The sequence below is a fragment of the Rutidosis leptorrhynchoides genome, chromosome 7 (assembly GCF_046630445.1).
Source record: "Rutidosis leptorrhynchoides isolate AG116_Rl617_1_P2 chromosome 7, CSIRO_AGI_Rlap_v1, whole genome shotgun sequence".
NCBI classification, from domain to species: Eukaryota; Viridiplantae; Streptophyta; class Magnoliopsida; order Asterales; family Asteraceae; genus Rutidosis; species Rutidosis leptorrhynchoides.
The window spans coordinates 179,007,519-179,026,582 of NC_092339.1; the positions used below are offsets into that span (position 1 = coordinate 179,007,519).

The 19,064-nt window shown below is 37.2% G+C and overlaps 1 protein-coding gene across 1 annotated transcript; it reads right to left on the reverse strand.

Moving 5' to 3' along the window:
* Positions 1–10,200: 10,200 nt before the first annotated feature.
* Positions 10,201–18,483, reverse strand: LOC139857059 (F-box/LRR-repeat protein 10). The gene is made up of 4 exons (XM_071845768.1): positions 18,136–18,483; positions 17,777–17,982; positions 16,939–17,032; positions 10,201–12,305 (listed from the first exon to the last, which is right to left on the reverse strand). Exons 1-4 carry the CDS (start codon positions 18,352–18,354, stop codon positions 10,815–10,817), a joined length of 2,010 nt encoding a protein of 669 aa, XP_071701869.1. The 5' UTR covers positions 18,355–18,483; the 3' UTR covers positions 10,201–10,814.
* Between the last annotated feature and the right edge of the window lie 581 nt (positions 18,484–19,064).

Below are 19,064 nucleotides of genomic sequence, written 5' to 3' on the forward strand. Positions count from 1 at the left end.
CTAAATTAAAACTTGAATGGTTTTATGCTTTTATTATTGATATATTTTTCTTTGAACGGCAGTTTCTGCATCACCTAGAGGGGATTTAACCACTTTCGCAATCATATGTCACCCACACACGCGTTAGGAAGAAACCCAAATCGCAACAACCCTAATAGTACCGTTGAAGGTTAGGAAAGCCCCTCCGAAAAGTTAAATGTTGGCAGTACCAATTAGATCATGTGATGCAGAATTAGACATAAATTATAAGGGCCCAAGTCAAACAACTACATGTTCAAGTCCATCAAAAAAGCTCAATGAAAATTTGGTATCATTCAGTCTTGTACGTACGGGAGGGGTAAATAAACATAGAGAGCAAGTCACAAACCAATTGGAGTTAAAGTCTAAATGGTCTACTTTGAATTTTAAATTATTTTATTTGTTCTTATCTTTTATGTTTATCTATAGTTAGTTAGTTCCCTACATGCTAGGTATTGGTTTATTATAGTATTTAAAGACGTATGTTTATGTTTTTAGGCATTTTAATATTATTTATTTTGTGAGTTCATGAAATTAAACCGTGAAGGTTTTGTTTGTCAATCGGGAAGGTTGTGTTTCGATTAAGCCGTGAAGGTTTTAATCATCTATTTAGCCACGATCCTTAAACTACGTTATCATGTCCCTTGGAATTGAACCCGCGACTACTCGTTAAGGACAAACATGCCAACTCCTTGTATCAACTCAAAAGCTCGTTAATTGTTTTTTACGGTGCTTACTCTATCTTAGATCCATTACCCATAGAATAAAAGAGCTAGGCATATCTTCATAATTTATGAATTTTTTCTACAGACATTGTAGACATTGTTTTAGACGATGCATATGTAGAAAGCCTTTTTTGATAACCCCAAAATCATGAGACAAACGCTAATGTTTCACATGTTAAGCGAATTATTAACAAATTTCCAATAATTAAAAAACAAACGCTCATCGGATGCAAGAGGTGCTAACTATTCTTTGAAAAGTGTGTTACCATACACCATCTGCAAGGGACATTCCACCTAGGGGGAAATTCTAATATTAAACCGATCATTTAACAAACGAATGGTAGTTAGTCCCTACAATATATGTTAAGACCTAGATCAACTTCTGCTTCAGCATTGAACATAACAATGTTTCAGGAAACACCATTATTTTATAATTGAATTTTAAAATTTTTATTTTATGTTCAGGGTGATGATGTAGCAGATACGTAGCATATACATTCCACAATACTGCCCTAACTTGTCAGCTCCACCTCACAGAGATCAAAACAATCTGGAATAAGACCTCCAAAAATGAGTACGCCAAGGTGATCACTTTCTCCTTTTCTTTTCATATTAGCGGCGGAGGGTGATATCGGCCAAAAAGTCACGTTTTTATTCCCGATATTAAGCCATAAATCAATAAAGTTCCAAACTTTATCGCCAAAATAATCGCTTTGTCAGTTAATTTTGTAGATTAAGTAATTACAAAGACGATGCAAAAAGAATCAAGTAAATCGGAGCTAAAACGAAGATTCTAGAGCAAAAACGGTGAAAGACAAGTTACGACCCCGGAAACCAAGTTACGATCCCGGAAACGAACAAAACGATCCAAGCAAAACAGCAAGACCAGGGCAGCAAATGGCTTGCCATACGGCCTACCGTACGGCCTGCCATGCCACTGGCCTGTGAAAACGGCTTACCTATGCCACCGGCCTACAAAAACGGCTTGTCATACGGCCTGCCAGCCGTATCCAGCCAAATTTGCGCCTATTTAAGGGGCTATTTGCATTCATTTTTACACACACTCAATTTGTACTTCAATTTAGATTTCAAATATTTTAGTTAGGTTTTAGTAGTAGCTAGCTTAGCTTTTATTATCCGGAGGATATCTCGACGAGTCACTGCGATATCGGGCAGATTTCTTCAGCATTTTCAGGTTTTTATCCGAAACGCTTGTCTTATTAATTAAATATGTATTGTTATCATTTATGTTTAATAATGCGTTCCGATATTGTCATGTTAGCTTAATTAATCTGTATGTTTCTGATCATATACATAGCATTGTATATGTATATTTTATTTGTTAAAAGCCGAGGGCAGAACTGCGCGAACTATAATGCAAGGTTATGGAGTGTTCGCTGAAAATAAGTATAGCAGTTATCTTTTCGCACTAGCAAATGACTGCGGTTTAATCCGCCGAGTTTTCGCACACGGTTAAGTAACTCGCATACCGTGGATATCTTGAATACTATAAATAGGGAGCATGGCCTCTCTTTAGTGGTTGTTGATTCTCTGCCATTTTGCCCAGGCCTTTGTAATTTCCACTTGTGATCTTGCCCAAGGGATTTTTACATCGCGCAAAGGTGAATTATGCTAATTAACAATCAAGACCGGGTCGGGGTGGTTGATCACTTGATAGTTAAAGTGAAAGACGATCATCGGGGCCCAAAATAATTATCAAACATTCCATCCTCCATTATAATCTTATTGCACTCAATCCATAATTAAGTAACATCGCTAATTATGGATTGATCAATTGGCGCCATCAGTGGGATACGTTTTACAAATTAAACTGAAAATTTTTTGTTTCGTCCCATCAAACAATTAATTCGTCGGTTTAATTTCAATCATGTTTTTGTTGTGATGATTTGCAGGTGCATACATCTAAAATCGGCGGTGAATTGCTTGATTGCTTATAATAATGAGTAATATTGGAAATGATAGTGATATAGTGGTCGCTGTGCGAGCGAATACCCAAAAAAGAGGAAAAAAGTGAAAGTCCGCTAAAATGTATCATGATTGGCAATTTGCGCCAATTAGTTTCCCGAAAATGCAGAGCGATGATTTCTCTGAAATGCCGATAGTGGTATCGTGCAAAATCGCGGAAGCTGACATCACAGTCATGAAATTTCATGTCGATAACGGCAGTAGCGTCGATATTATTTACGAACAATGTTTCGCTCAACTGCCAGAAAGTATTAAAACGCACCTGCAAACAACCGCGGTTTCGTTAACCGGCTTTGCAGGAGAATCCTCATTACCTATAGGTGTTTTGCCATTAAAAGTCGAGCTGGCTGATGTAAATGATGAGGCTTTGGTGCGACAAGCACGGTTAGATTTTTATGTTATGCGAGCCTCATCTCGTTATAACATACTGCTGGGAAGAACCGCTATAATTAAATTTGGAATTGTCCCGTCCACAATTCATGGCATGATTAAGTTTCCAACATATAAAGGGGTTGCCACAATATGTTCAATGAGCATTATGCCTATTTGTGCGGATGTTAACGTAAAAACCGCAGGGCAGGACCCTGTTGACGATGCGGATACTATGGAAATAATTAATCCCGCATATCCAGAGCAGAAAATCAAAGTAGGACGCAATGTTAGTGCGGATATTAGGAAACAAATCGTGCAATTACTTGTCCAATACATGGATGTTTTTGCTTGGTGCGAAAACGATATGACTGGTGTTCCGCGTCATATTGCGGAACACAGGCTCAATGTAAATCCATCTCTAAAGCCTGTAGTGCAAAAGCGAAGGGGCATGGCCCCAGATCGTGTAAAATGGCTATGCGAAGAAGTAACAAAATTGGTAAGAGCTGAAATTCTGCGCGAAGTTCAATATCAATCATGGATTGCAAATCCAGTGTTGGTGAAAAAACCTGATGGTTCCTGGAGAATGTGTATTGATTACAAAGATTTGAATAAAGCGTGCCCCAAGGATAACTATCCGCTTCCAGAAATTGATTTAAAAGTGGAATCTTTACATGTTTTTCCATATAAATGTTTTCTGGACGCGGCAAGAGGTTATCATCAGATTCCTATGGCGCAAGAAGACGCAGATAAAACCCCATTTCATACGGGCAAAGGCATATATTGCTATATAATGATGCCTTTCGGTTTAATCAATGCGGGTGCGACATATCAACGGTTGATTGATACCGCGTTTGATAAACAAATAGGGCGTAATCTTGAAGCTTATGTAGATGATTTAGTCATCAAAAGTACGACGCAAGAGCGAATCATTGAAGATATGCGCGAAACATTTGACAAACTGCGAAAAATAAACATGAAGCTTAATCCGCTAAAATGTAGCTTTGGCGAAACTGAAGGAAAATTTTTGGGATATCTTGTTACAGAACAAGGTATTCAAGCTAATCCGAAAAAGCTCGCGGCTATAGAAAATATGACCGCGCCAAAAACGGTTAAAGAAGTGCAAAGTTTGACGGGAAAACTAGCCGCATTAACGCGTTTCTTGTCTAAAGCTGCCGAAAGGCAGTTGCCATTTTTCAAAACTCTAAAAGGGTGCTTGAAGCAAAAGAATTTTGTTTGGTCCAGTGAAGCAGAAACCGCGTTTCAAGAGATGAAAAAGTTGTTGAAAACTTTGCCTACATTAACCGCGCCAGTTCAGGGCGAAATTCTTTATCTTTATATCTCAGTGGCAAACGAAGCTTTCGGTTCAGTTTTGATCGCGGAAAGGAACAAAATACAAAAGCCGGTATATTTTGTTAGTAAAGCTCTTACGGGAAGTGAAATAAACTATGCGCCGATTGAAAAGTTTGTGTATGCGCTTATTTTAACAACGCGAAGGCTACGAAGGTATTTTCAAGGGCATCCAGTGCATGTATTAACTAATATGCCAATCAAGCAAGTCTTAACCAAACCAGAGATATCTGGTAGACTCGCATTGTGGGCAGTAGAATTAGATGCTTATCAAATATCTTACCTTCCGCGTATGCTGAAAAAGGTCAGGTTATGGCGGATTATCTCGCTGAACTGTCTGGCGAGTTAGAGGTGATTAATGAGCGAATCGCGCTAAAACCATTACTCGGTGAAACTTGGAATTTGTTTACTGATGGCGCTTCGTGCGCAGAAGGTGCAGGCGCGGGTTTGGTTTTGGCAAGCCCATGTGGTGAGGAGCATACATATGCATTGCGGTTTAATTTTGATGTGACAAATAATGAGGCCGAATATGAAGCATTGCTCGCAGGCTTAAATATTGTGCGAAAAATGAATATTGTTAAGCTCCGTGTCTTTACAGATTCGCAGTTAGTAGCGAATCAGTTTAATGGATCTTTTGAAGCACACGATCCCTCTATGCAGAAATACTTGCAGCTATTGAAAGAAATGGCAGCGCGATTTGAGCGTTTCGAACTCGCACAAGTGCCAAGAAACCAAAACAAAAAGGCGGATGCGTTGAGCAAATTGGCTGCTTTAACGTTCTCACACTTTCAAAAACAAGTATGGGTTGAGGAATTACCAAGTAAACCAATAGATAGTGACTTAATGGTCACATCTGTTACAGAAGAACAGCCAAACTGGTTGAACCCAATTCTACAATATATCCGCAGTGATATTCTGCCAGATGATAGTCGCGAAGCTCGTTTAGTAAGAGAGCGAGCACCGATGTATATCATTCAAGATGATATCTTATATCGCAAATCATATTGCGGACCAATGATGCGTTGTGCTGGCCCAATCGAGGCAGAAATGATTATAAAAGAAGTGCATAATGGTACTTGTGCACTGCATTCAGGCTACAAAACTATCGCCGCGAAAATTATGCGAATGGGATACTTTTGGCCATCCCTATACCGCGATGTAGCGAAAATTGTTAAACGCTGTAAAAATTGCCAAAGGCATGCTCCGCAGAATAGAATGTCGCGGCATGATATGATTCCTGTTAGTTCACCATGGCCGTTTAATAAATGGGCTATTGACATTGTAGGGCCATTTCCTGCAGGGCCTGGCAATGTTAAATTCCTGATTGTCGCAATCGATTACTTTACCAAATGGGTTGAAGCTAAGGCGGTTCGCACTATTACTGGTGTACAAGTGCGAAATTTTTTATGGGAATACATTGTTTGCCGATTTGGCATTCCGCGAGAATTGATCAGAACTTATCCACCTATATGAATTTAGCTACTTCATAGGATTAAGACCCCTGGTTATACTGTACCTGAAGATTCTATGAACTCGGTATGGCCGAAGTTCCCGAGAGGCATCTAATGCGCTTTTAGGACATGGAACTTAGGAATTGAGACATGAATGACCTAGTATGCCTATTGATTGTTCTAAAGAGACCTCTTAGGAGATATTAAGATCTAATTAGTGCCTTAACTGTGTGAACCAAACCTATTGCATGTTCTTGTTTGATTGTTGCCCTAGGATTAAGTCATATCAACTGTTCAGGTATCTATTAGGTTTCTATCTGCTTTACTTTCAGTATATCAACTGTAATGCTATATAATGTTTAGAACGGTATGATCTCATTAGTATGATGAAATGGTTGTTAGTTTATATTAATGTTTTGTCGACTTGACCCGACGGACTCCTTTCGATTGTGATCAGTGTTCACTCAACACGGCACGTTGTTATTCAGTTAATCAAACTGATAACGAGGGTTAGGATTAGAACTCAAGTTACTAATAAACCTAGTGCTTTACTAAGGATAACCTCCGAATTATAGTTACCTTTCAATTATACAACCAAGTGACATACTTTTCACTACTCAACGAGAACTTAGAGAGTCTAGAGATAAGTAGGTCTGTGTAATTGGCTCATCCAACCAGATCTACACTATTCTAATCATAGCTTTAACATAAACATAATTACCTTTCCCTAGCCCAAACTGATATCTTGGTCAACATTTCCCTTATCTGCATACTCCAGATATCCCTCCATCACCATTACTTTTCGTAATTAGGATTATTAGCTTAAAACCAACTACTATCTTTTATCAAGGTAATTTAGCCAAAGACAATTATCCACTTGATCTTCAGTTCGTTAAGACATTCAAAAACACGACCCTAGGTTAACTTACGCCTTCTACATTAGAAAGTTAAAAGTAAATTTAGACCCCGCAAAATATAAAAGAATAAACCACTGTCTCTCTTCTGATAACTAATATTGACGTCTGCGACCTAACGACACCGCATACACAAAATCGCCAGTTTAGACATATCAAAAGAGGTGACATCAGAGGGCCTTAATTTTTTAACTAAAAGAACGGTTAATAAAACCTCATAAAAGGGTTAGAAATCGGTAAAGTCAAAATTGTAGTCTCTCACCTCCAATATGCGGATGACACAATCTTCTTTGGAATTTTTATTAGGCGAAATGTGTGCAATTTCATTAAACTTCTTAATTGCTTCGAGAATGCTTCGAGTTTGAAAGTAAAATTTTCTAAAAGCGGTCTTTATGGAGCTGGTAACCAAATGATGAAATTATTGAAACGGCTACTAGTCTCGGATGCAATGTAGGTAAATTCCCGTTCACTTATATCGGGCTCCCTATTGGTTTAAGAATCAAAAAGCTTGATGATTCGAAATTGGTGATTGACAAAGTCTAATAAGTTATCGGATTGGAAGGCGAAAGCAATGCCGGTTCTAAATAGTATTCCGTTGTACTTGTTCTTCGTATTCCTTGCTCCGATGGGGGTCTTAACATGCTTGAAGATTTGAAACAAAATTTGTTTTGGGCCGGTCAGGCGATAATAGTATAAGATCATGGATAAATGGGTAGAGCTTTGGTTGGGAAATGGTGGTGGCGGTTTTGGGTGGAAAAGAAACATATTGGGTAATATGGGCGGGAGACGGAGTTGGGACAATCTGATTTCTCAAATGTTGCAGGCTATGGTTCCATATGGTGCAACATTATCAAATTAGGACATGAACTCTCTCTGATGTGGGTTTCCCTAACTCAAGAAAGTTATAAGCGATATACGGGATACCGTGTTTGTGTTGTCAAATGGCTTTCATGTCATCGTCTCAAAAATACACATAGGAGATCAGTGAAAGGCTGCTCAAGGAGGGAACAACTTCGACGCCAACTTTGTCTTTGCAAACAACAGGAACAATGCATGGTTTGGCATCAGCATAGCAGTGAATTATTCACAACAAGATTGCTCACGGAATTACTTGATAAGAGATCCTTACCAGTAATCAACTCTTCAACCGAAACCTTTCGAAACAATCTTCTTCCCTAAAATATAGTTATGTTTGTTTGGAGGACCTCAGGACGAAGACCGACTACCAGTGAGAAAAGAACTAGATAAGTGGGTATTGATCTTCACTCAGTTTGTTATTCCATTTAATATGAAGAATTAGAATCGGTAGAAGACATGCTTCTTGAATGCAAATTCGCCAAGGAAATATGGGAAAGAACATATCGATGGTGGGGATTCGGGCTATTCCCTCTCGACTGAGAAACAAAAAATGTGATAAGCCAACGAGAGGGAGTGCAAGTATATGATATTGAGCAGAAACCAAAAACTCTTCCATAATAAAGCTTGGACGGGCCCGGTCGTGCTAAACAAAATTCAATTAAAAAGCTTTGAATGGATCTCAAATCGTTTCCAATCGTTTGAGAAAATTAACCATTGAGTGGCATAAATAGCTGCTCAATCACAGTTCATGTGGAGATCTCATTCAATCCTCGGAGAATCATATTTGAAGCCTCTGTTTGCTATAGATTACATCAAGGGCGGGGCGGATGTATAGCTCTACCAATATGCAATCTAGTAGAAATTTTTTGAGTTTTTTTTAATCTAGTGACACACTATTGGATAGTATAAAATTTTTTGAGTGACACCATTTGGTTAGTGTAAAAAAAAAAATTAGTGCCAGCATTGAATAATGTACAATTTTTTTGAGCTTTTAATTAGTAACACACGTGAGATACTTATATCCGCCACTGATTACATTTGTATAATAATATGTGTAAACATAGTTGAGGTACTCTAAGCATGGGTTAGGTCCCAACTCCCAAGCATGTCCTGTAACTGTTTTCATTCATATATAATTATATCTATCTATCTATACATTATATAAAGCGCGTACCATTATGCTGACGTGGAAACTCCTCATATATTCTTGCAACGTGTCATTCTATCGTTCTTCCTATCTGTTTAATTGATATTCTCAAATAAATAAAGTATTCATATTGTAAATAAAATACAATAACTTTATTCTTGTCACGTGTCATTCTATCGTTCTTTCCATCTATTTAATTGATTTTCTCAAATAAGGAAAGTATTCATATTCTAAATAAAATACAATTACATTACTTTAAATATGAAATAAATAGATAAAATAATATAAATATAAATATAAAAATGGAAGTAACAGGAGCAATAGAACTTCACGGGCTCATTTGGTATACATACTAACGTAATCGTATACTAATTTAAATCAATGTCGTGCAACGCACGAGCTCATAAAACTAGTTATTATTACATTATATAAAGCGCGTGATAATAATCCTACGTGACAATGCCAGGTTAATTTCTGCTACGTGTCAACTCCTAATTTATTCCTGCCATGTGTCACTTTATCAGTTATTTCCATATATTATTTGAATTTGAATTATTAAATTTCCTAATTTATTTAAAATGTAGATTTAATTACCTAAAATATTATACTCCGTATTATATTACCATATAATATTATATTATATATTATATTAATATTAATATTAATATTAATATTAACAACCATAGATATTGTAATTATGTTATTTACAATGTTATAAAACTTTTACAATGTTTATTTATTGTCATAAAAAAATTATAAAATAAATATTTTTTTACTAACACTAAAATATTATTTATGAATGATATTTTATATAATAAAAAATTAATTTACACTTTGCGGATAAATTTAAAAAATTACGTTAATATAATATATGTAGAATATTATATAAACGCACGGGCTCATGTTTGTCACTGAAGTTAAAATAGTTATTTGATAATCCTTATAGATATTTAAATGTATGTCTGCTCTACTTCATATGAGATTTTGTCACAATGAAATTAGTTTGTACTAAAAATATATGCAATTAGAGATGTACATAAAATATTATTACGATTGATTTTAAAATAACTTTTAAGGAGCTCATGTTTGGTATTTTATTGAACATATGTCAATTGAAAATATAATGATTCTAACGGACGGGCTCATAATTGCGTTAGTATTCAATATTAATATTTTTGATACAAATGTTATCAATAATAAAGGTTTTTTTATATATTGTAATTGTATTATACATTTGATTGGTATCAATATTAATATTATTGACTACTAATTTACACAAATGTCGTGTACGTACGAGCTCATAAAACTAATATATTTATATAAACACAATAGAAGTTGGCTTAAAAAAACAGTCCACAAGTAAAAGAAAGAACGACTACATATTGAAATTACATGGTTCACCCCACTTTATATACAAATTCCACACTACTACAGTCACTGACCCACTTATAGTTGCACAAATATTACACAAACACAAAGTTACACAATTTTGGCTACCAACTGGTATCTCCCTACCAAGTATAACACTAAAACAACACAAAGTTACACAATTTTCAACAGTAAAGTTACACACAATCCTACTAGTTTAACCCCACTTTATATACAAATTCCACACTACTACAGTCACTGACCCACTTATAGTTGCACAAATATTACACAAACACAAAGTTACACAATTTTGGCTACCAACTGGTATCTCCCTACCAAGTATAACACTAAAACAACACAAAGTTACACAATTTTCAACAGTAAAGTTACACACAATCCTACTTTAACTATCAAGGTCCTTTCTTTTTTGTCCATATCACTCCTTTAGCATTTTCATTTTGTGGGTCCTACTTCCATACGTGTGCATGTGTGTGTGAATTAGAGAGACCCAAAATGAAAGCTATAGAGCAAAAACAGACTAAGCAAAAGGACCCTAAGACAGAAACACTAAATATAATACAGACATATTTTAGAAGTATTACCGAATCTTGTAGAGAAGAAAAGAGATTCATTGCTCTTCGTTTTGATCATCCCCGTCATCATTATCCTCCTCCTCCTCCTCCTCCATGTCATCCTCCTCGTCATCATCATCATCAGCCATGTCATCATCATCTTGATTTATCCACTGCTCAAGTTCATCAACTTCCTCATAATCATGCATATAAATATCGTCCAAGTTATCCCACTTATCGGTCCCAAGCTCTTCCCCATCTGTCATCAAGTTCAAAAACGGTCTGTTTATCGCTAACGAGTCAACTAATTCATGGTTCATAGAACCAGCTACTCCCAACCACCTTAACCCAGGGAAATAAGGCTTCTTTAACCACTGAAATGCAAGTTTCGAGATCCCACCACAATTAAATAGATCCAACGATCTCAAACTACTACCATGCCACCTGGCACCATCAGCCATCGTCATTGATGCTAATGCCATCACCGACGTGTCACCGATAAGAGGACACTGTCGCATTCGCAAGTCAACGAGAGGAATTCGATACTTTACAAGATAAAGAACACATCCATTTGTGAGGTTAGGCAGATTAGACGCATCCAGTTCTCGTAATTCTCGGTTAGACTCGTTATTGAAAATAGAAGAAATACATTTACTTGTTAGCCTCTTACAACCCCTTATGGATAATTTTATGAGTGAGCTTTTTGCGCCTTTTTGTAAGTACGACAAGCCTTCATCGCTTACATCGGTTCCGTCTAGTAACAAAGTCTTCAACTTTGGAAGTTTGCTAACGGCTTGAAGGGCTTTATCACCGATATTTCTAGAATCTCTCAAGTCAAGTGAGATAAGATACACATTTAGTACCAATTGTTCAATAGCCGAATTTGTTAAAAGGTTACAGCTTCTTAAGCTAACGAGGGTCAACGCAAGGGAAGTTGCATACATATCATGAAACACAAGATCAGTCATTCGTGTCCCGTTGAATACTTTAAGTTTGTATAAGTTGGTACACGCATGAAGGAGCGTTTTGAAACCAGTATCTGTAACCTGACAAAAACCAGCAAGACATATGCTTTCTATATTCGAACATTTGTCAGCCATAAAAAGGATGCCTTGATCGGTAACTCGTCTGAAAAACGATGGACTGAACTCCTGGCTACGAATTAAGGAAAGGTGTTGTAGTCTCCCATGTTGGTTAATTAGTTGCAGACCTTCATCGGTGAGATCAAATGCGAATCCAGGTTCGATGATGGGTTGATCTCGAAGATCTAAATAGTTTAATTGGGTGAGAGTCTTGGATATTATGTTGATCATGGTGTTGGAGATGTAGTCGACTGAAAGACAAAGTTTAAGGATGTTTGGGAATAGAGGTGGTTGAATGTGATTGGGTGACTGATTTATGGGTACGGTGGGGCTAAGCATCTCGATGAACATTATTTGAGTTATGTACCCAAGATGAAGATACGTGAGTTTTGAAGAAGCCAATGTCCAGACACGCGCAGCATCCGGCCGGCGATATAAGGAGACGTCAAACATTAAGACAAGTTCCTGAGCAACAGAAGAAAGTATATCCATTATTTTTTCTATTAATAAAATAAAGTAAAAATTTATGACGAGAATAAATTAAAATCTCGCAATAATCCAGCATACTAAAGTAATTATTTTTCCGACTATAAACCTATACTTTTTCTGTTTAGATTCATAAAATAGAGTTCAATATGAAACCATAGCAATTTGATTCACTCAAAACGGATTTAAAATGAAGAAGTTATGGGTAAAACAAGATTGGATAATTTTTCTCATTTTAGCTACGTGAAAATTGGTAACAAATCTATTCCAATCATAACTTAATCAACTTGTATTGTATATTATGTAATCTTGAGATACCATAGACACGTATACAATGTAAGGCCCCGTTTGGCTCGTGGAATGTTTTTGGATGAAATGGAATGTGTCAAAGGAATTGGAATCCGAAGGAATTGGAATTGATAAATTCCATGGAATGTGAAAAATGTGTTCTATTTTACATGGAATGGAATTGAATTTCATTTTATAAAATAATTAAAAAGTTATAAAAAGAATTACGTTTCTAAATTTAATTTTGTGTTCATTTTCAGACTCACTTTTTCAAAAAAAAAATAAAAAAAAATTAGATTCGCGATTTGAGAACGCGTGTCGAAAACGCGCGTTTTCGACTGTGAAAAAGAGCGTTTTCGGGCGCGTTGCAAGATCGCGCGTTTTCGGACGCGCTGCGAGATCGCATGTTTCATATGTGCTGCGAAAATGCGTTTTTCGCAGCGCGTTTTTCAGGTGATCCGAAAATCCGCATCCGGGCGCGCACGAAAAAGCGTGTTTCCGGGCGGCCCGCGAAAACGCGCGTTTCCGAAAACGCACGTTTCCTGGCGGTTCGCAAAAACCCGCGTTTCCGGGCGGTTCGCGAAAACGCGCGTTTCCGGGCGGTTCGCGAAAACGCGCATTTCCGGACGCCCCCGAAAACGCGCGATTCCGGACGCTCGCGAAAAAGCGCGTTTCCGGACGCCCTGCGAAAACGCGTGTTTCCGTGCGCCCTGCGATAACGAGTTTCCGTGCGCCCTGCGATAACGAGCGTTTTCGGGTGCCACGAAAACGCGCGTTTCCGGACGCCCCGCGAAAACGCGCGTTTCCTGACGGCCCGCGAAAACGCGCGTTTCCGGACGCCCCGCGAAAACGCGCGTCTCCGGACGGCCCGCGAAAACGCGCGTTTCCGGACGCCCGCGAAAACGCGCGTTTCCGGGCGCCCTGCGAAAACGCGTTTCCGGGCGCCCTGCGATAACGAGCGTTTCCTGGCACCCGCGAAAACGCGCGTTTTCGGGCGCCCGCGAAAACGCGCGTTTCCGACGCCCTGCGAAAACGCGTTTCCGGCCGCACTACGATAACGCGTTTCCGGGTGCAGGGCGATAACGAGCGTTTTCGGGCGCCCTGCGAAAACGCGCGTTTCCGGGCGCCCGCGAAAACGCGTTCCTGGGTGCCCTGCGAAAACGCGCGTTTCCGGGCGCCCTGCGAAAACGCGCGTTTCCGGGCGCTCTGCGAAAACGCGCGTTTCCGGCGCCCTGCGAAAACGCGCGTTTCCGGACGGCCCCGTAAACACGCTTTGAAAACTCGACACGAAAACGCGCACCAAAAAAGTGACCCGATCCGCGAAAAAACGCGGCCCGAAAACACGGACCGAAAACGCGGACCGAAAACGCGGCCCGAAAAAGCGGACCGAAAACGCGACCCAAAAATGCGCGTCGAAAACGCTCCCTGAAAACGCGCCCCGAAACCGCGCGCCGAATAGTTCCCTGAAAACGTGCCTCGAAAATGAGCGCCAAAAAGGCGCTCTAGAGTCGAGACACGAAAAATTCAATGTTGAAAGGAATTCAAATTCATCAACATCTTGAAGGAATGAACATTCCATAGATGAAGGAATCTCAAGATTCTAAGTAATGTAATTCCTTCCAAATTATGTCAACCAAACGGAGCGGTTTAAGGAATTCAATTCCAATTCCATCAAATTCCTTTGAAATTCCACGAGCCAAACGGGGCCTAAATATTTTTCTTTTGATTTAAAACTTTTAGAGACAATAGGATCCAGCAATTATGTTTTGTGAGATGCTTTATTTACTACTATCTGTATGTGTATAACATATATTATACAAGATAATGACAATGAAAGATAATTTAATTAATACAACAACAACAATAACAAACCCCTATACCACATGAGTGGTGTATGGGGAGGTGAGATGTAGACAATCCTTCCCCTATCCGAGAATAAAGACAAGTCATTTCTCCACCCAGAGTGAAACACTCTCAAGAGTAGAGAAAGTCATCCCTCTCTTTATTCGACGGATAAAAAGATTGCTTCCGAGAGGACCTCCGGCCTTACGTTTAAATCAAAAGATTAAAGTGAGCTTTCAATAGATAAGCATATGCCTTTTTTTTTGGTAATCGGCCTTCCATTAGAACCAACTAGAGACAAAATTTATCCTATTGTTCTTCGTTTCAGCAGAGGTACAAGAATTACATGCCAACTAAAGAAGAGGTTTTGTTCTCGTGAAAAAGAGGTTGCATGGTGATAATATCATAAATTCATTCATAGTTTTAAGGAAATCTCCACTATTTTCATTCAAATATATGTAAATGTGAAAGTATATTTAAAGATAACCATGATCTAAAGATCAGCTTAATTTCCAATTAATAGTAACATCAACCTCCTACTGCAATGATTTTTAAGCTCTAATGCAATCTTTTGAATATGGAAGGTAAGCACGACCTACCAAACAAAAGTCAATTTTTGACAGATTTGAACCTTGTTATCATTGCACACAGCTAGTAATAGGTACAGAAGGTGAGTTACATGGTTATGTAGAAGATATTCATTGGATCACCATAACAAACTAATTCCATTGCTGAAATATATACCTTCAGGCTACAGACATATGTATGCTTACTTCATGATCTTATTTCTAACTATACAAGACGCATTAAATTGACATAATAAAGGAATCATTTTACACCTCTTAAAAAATTAAACCTGATTTTTCCACTAAAATTAGGGTCAGCTTAACACCAATAGTGGCATGATAGAATTTAACGGATCAATACTAAAGAAGCAAGTTATTTATATATGGAAACTAGCAATCTTGCATTTTTACGTATAGAAAGCTAGGCTAATCTAGACTAAGGGGTTGTTTACTTTTTTCTGATTAAGTCCTATAAGTCCTATATGGATATAGATGACAATATGGATATGAAATGACTTTATGCAATAATCTGTGAATGGATAATAGTGTTTACTTATCGTATCTATATAACAGTCTACACGATAAAAATGACTATTTTACCCTTAAACTAGACTAAATTTTTATGTAATTTTAAGAAGGTAAAAAACATAAGTAATTTTTTATTTATACTCCTATTATGATAGACCTTTCTATTACCTTCTATCCAACCACACCTAAATACTACTCTAGTAATAAATTAGAAAACTTTATACAGGAGGTTGATTACCAAGCAATACATTATACATTCTAGTATTACGAGGGAACAAGCATCAAGAGGTCTATGCAAATCAAAGTCTCGATTCTCTTTACCACCGGTAAAATCACCACTATACTTTCATCTTACAAATTTTAGTTTTTTAAATTCAAAACGGAGTAGGATGTTGGAGTAGGTGGGTTTTGAGATTGTTGATTTACGAAGGTCATCCCAGGAGTAGATGATGGTGGTTTAGAGTCCAACGAAGGTCATCAGAGGAATGGCGGTGGACGGTGGTGGCGGGTCAAGTCATCGGAGGATTCGCCACCGGTGGCAGTTCAACGAAGGTCGTCATCGGAGTTTTACGTAGGTCATCATCAGCGTCACTTCCGTTGATGTTGGTGGTTTCATCAGGACTTTGTTGAATGTGAAATGTGAATTAAATAAATGAAAGGGTAAAATTAGAATATGGAGAGTTGTCTGGATAGTACACAAGTTTTTGGAACTTATCAGAAATCCCTTTAGTCACTCAACCTCAATGAAAAAGTCGTAAAGAAATGGCCAAACATTCTTACCGAATAATCTATTCATTCAATTAAGTTCAATAAGCCCAAAATAAACAGACCCTAAGTTTCTAGCTGGAACAAATGATACAGCTCAAAAATCACACTTGATGTCCTGAAGCTCTAGTATAGAATCAAGTGGTTATGCAGTCGATGTCAGTGGTGGGAAATGGAAACAGGTTTACGGCTTTCTCAAACACGGAATATGTCACCTTCCAGAGTTCCAGTGCTATGTTATGCTAGCCACGGCATACTTTAAACTCCAACCACTCTCTAAGATTTTAAGAAGTAAAGGATATCCCTGTTTTACCAAAGAACCATTGGTTCAAGTCCTACTACTGGACATATTTGTGGATTATTGTATATATTCGTGTAAATGGGTGTGTAAGTTTTCCTTTAAAAAAAAAAATCGATATCCCTGTTTTTTTCCCTATTTTAACTTAATTACGCAACACATCAAAGAAAATAGAGATCGTTGAACATTTTAGTTTGTAAAAAAAGGGCTTGAACCTTGGAAATGCCTACTGATTAGTCGATCATGGAACACCACATGCAGCCATTCTAACAAGTTTGCTATTTTGTATCATATTTAAGAAGCTACTTTGGTAATAGAACCTTACTTCCAATTGAGTGCAACCCCTGAGTAACCCCTCTAGGTCACATACATCATGTAACTGTCCTTGATTGTCTGCCATGGAACTCACATACAGAGACCTGAAGAAAACGTAATTAACGGCCAATTAACTTGTATATACTTAACAGATCCATTGGTGCGCATTATAGATTTTATGTATCCAGCATATATGGGTATAATATAAAAAGTTTTATTTTTCCATCAGAAACATATTTTCCAGGCTTAGATATTTTCCATAAAGACTTAGCGCTTTGATTTCAATTATTCATATGAAAACATATGTATAAATTACTTTAAGGATCGGATGAGTTAGTCTTAATAAAATTTAGCCTTTTATTACAACGTAAACAAGATATTCTCGAGCTATGATAAATGTAAAATGTCCTAACGTTTATGCGTCAATAATATATATCTAATCCAAACAACTCATGTCCATATTAAACTGAAAACTAGTTTGACTCATCTAGTAATTGATTTGCCTCTATGTTCACAACAACCCGACATCTTAGTGTCGAATGCAAACTAGAATTCAATTACTACTACAAACTATAATAAGAAAGAACAATCAAAATTAGTAAACACTGAAAACCTAATTTCAGTAATGAAAGTGCTTTACCAAATTCCTCTAAAACTTACACTCAACATCGAAAATGATATTAGATCCTTTCTTGCCATAAAAGGAACGATTTAGTTTGCAACTCTCTATAATTAATAATTAATCAACTATATACTGCTCCCAATTTACAAGTACAAATAATTTAATTCTACAGAATCAATTATGAAATCAATACTTACATAAATATTACAAGGATATAGACAACAACCTGAGGTCTTGGCACCGAGCTCCAACCTCTGCAAGAAGTCGTCCGCTAAACCTGATGCAATTTCGAAGCGATATTTGGTGCAATCTAGGCTGTAGAATATGATCCACTGATGAGTCATTCAGCCTCCTGCAATCCAGCTTCAGGCTTCGAAGTGAATCATTCGGCAACAACAATCTCTGTATTCGATCAATCGGTGCTGCAATTTCCTAATTAAAACAGATGCATACATAAGTATAGATATAGATTATACTAATACAATAAATAAATGCAATAATTTCAAGCTTCAATAAATATAATTAACAGTTATCGTTACAAATTAATTGAACTGCAATTAATTAAATAATATGAAAATTACTTACATCGAGGTGGAAATTAGGAATGAAATGGAGGATTCGGTGATAACAAACGCGGAAACATTTGCAGGTGACGGACATGGCGGAGATCGAAGAAACGTCGAGTTTCAACATAATTGTGGCGATTAACTCCGACGATAACCGATCGAGCGAGATTGCTCCGGCGTTCTGTTCGGTCGGTGATTTGTTCTTCATTTTAACCCGCTGATTCGACGTTTCCGCCATATAATGGTTTCCGGTGACGGATTTTGGTAATAAAAAAAAATGGGATAAGAATAAAATTCAGGTTGTTGATAGGGATTAGGGAAGGGAATTTAGGACAGTAACTGCTATCGGATATGACGTTGATTTCAGAAAATCAGAAAAAGTTTTGAATAGAAAAAGAAAATGAGTAGTATATCGTGTGGGTTATCTATCCCCTCTCTATAAAATAAAATTATTATTATTATTATTATTATTATTATTATTATTATTATTATTATTATTATTATTATTATTATTATTATTATTATTATTATTATTATTATTATTATTATTATTATTATATTATTATTATATTATTATTATTATTATTATTATTATTTTATTTTATTTTAATTTATTAACATATGTTGTTTCAGTTAAATCAGATTGTCGTTTTGAGTTTGCGTTCACATCACAAACGGTCCCTCAACTTCGGCTACATTTACACAACCGCTCCTCAAGTTTACACTTTATTAGGGGTAAAAAGTGTAAATATATAATTTTATTAAAATAAAAGAAACTAATTCCATCCGAATTTATAACGGGGCCTATCTTCTCGCTCGGTGCGAGTTAAATTTTTCCGAGAACATCGTTCAACTCGAAAAAAATCTTACGAACCCAACGGGACTAACTATACGCGAAACGGACACTTCTTAAAAAAACGCTAAACACAACGACAACTCGTATCTTCC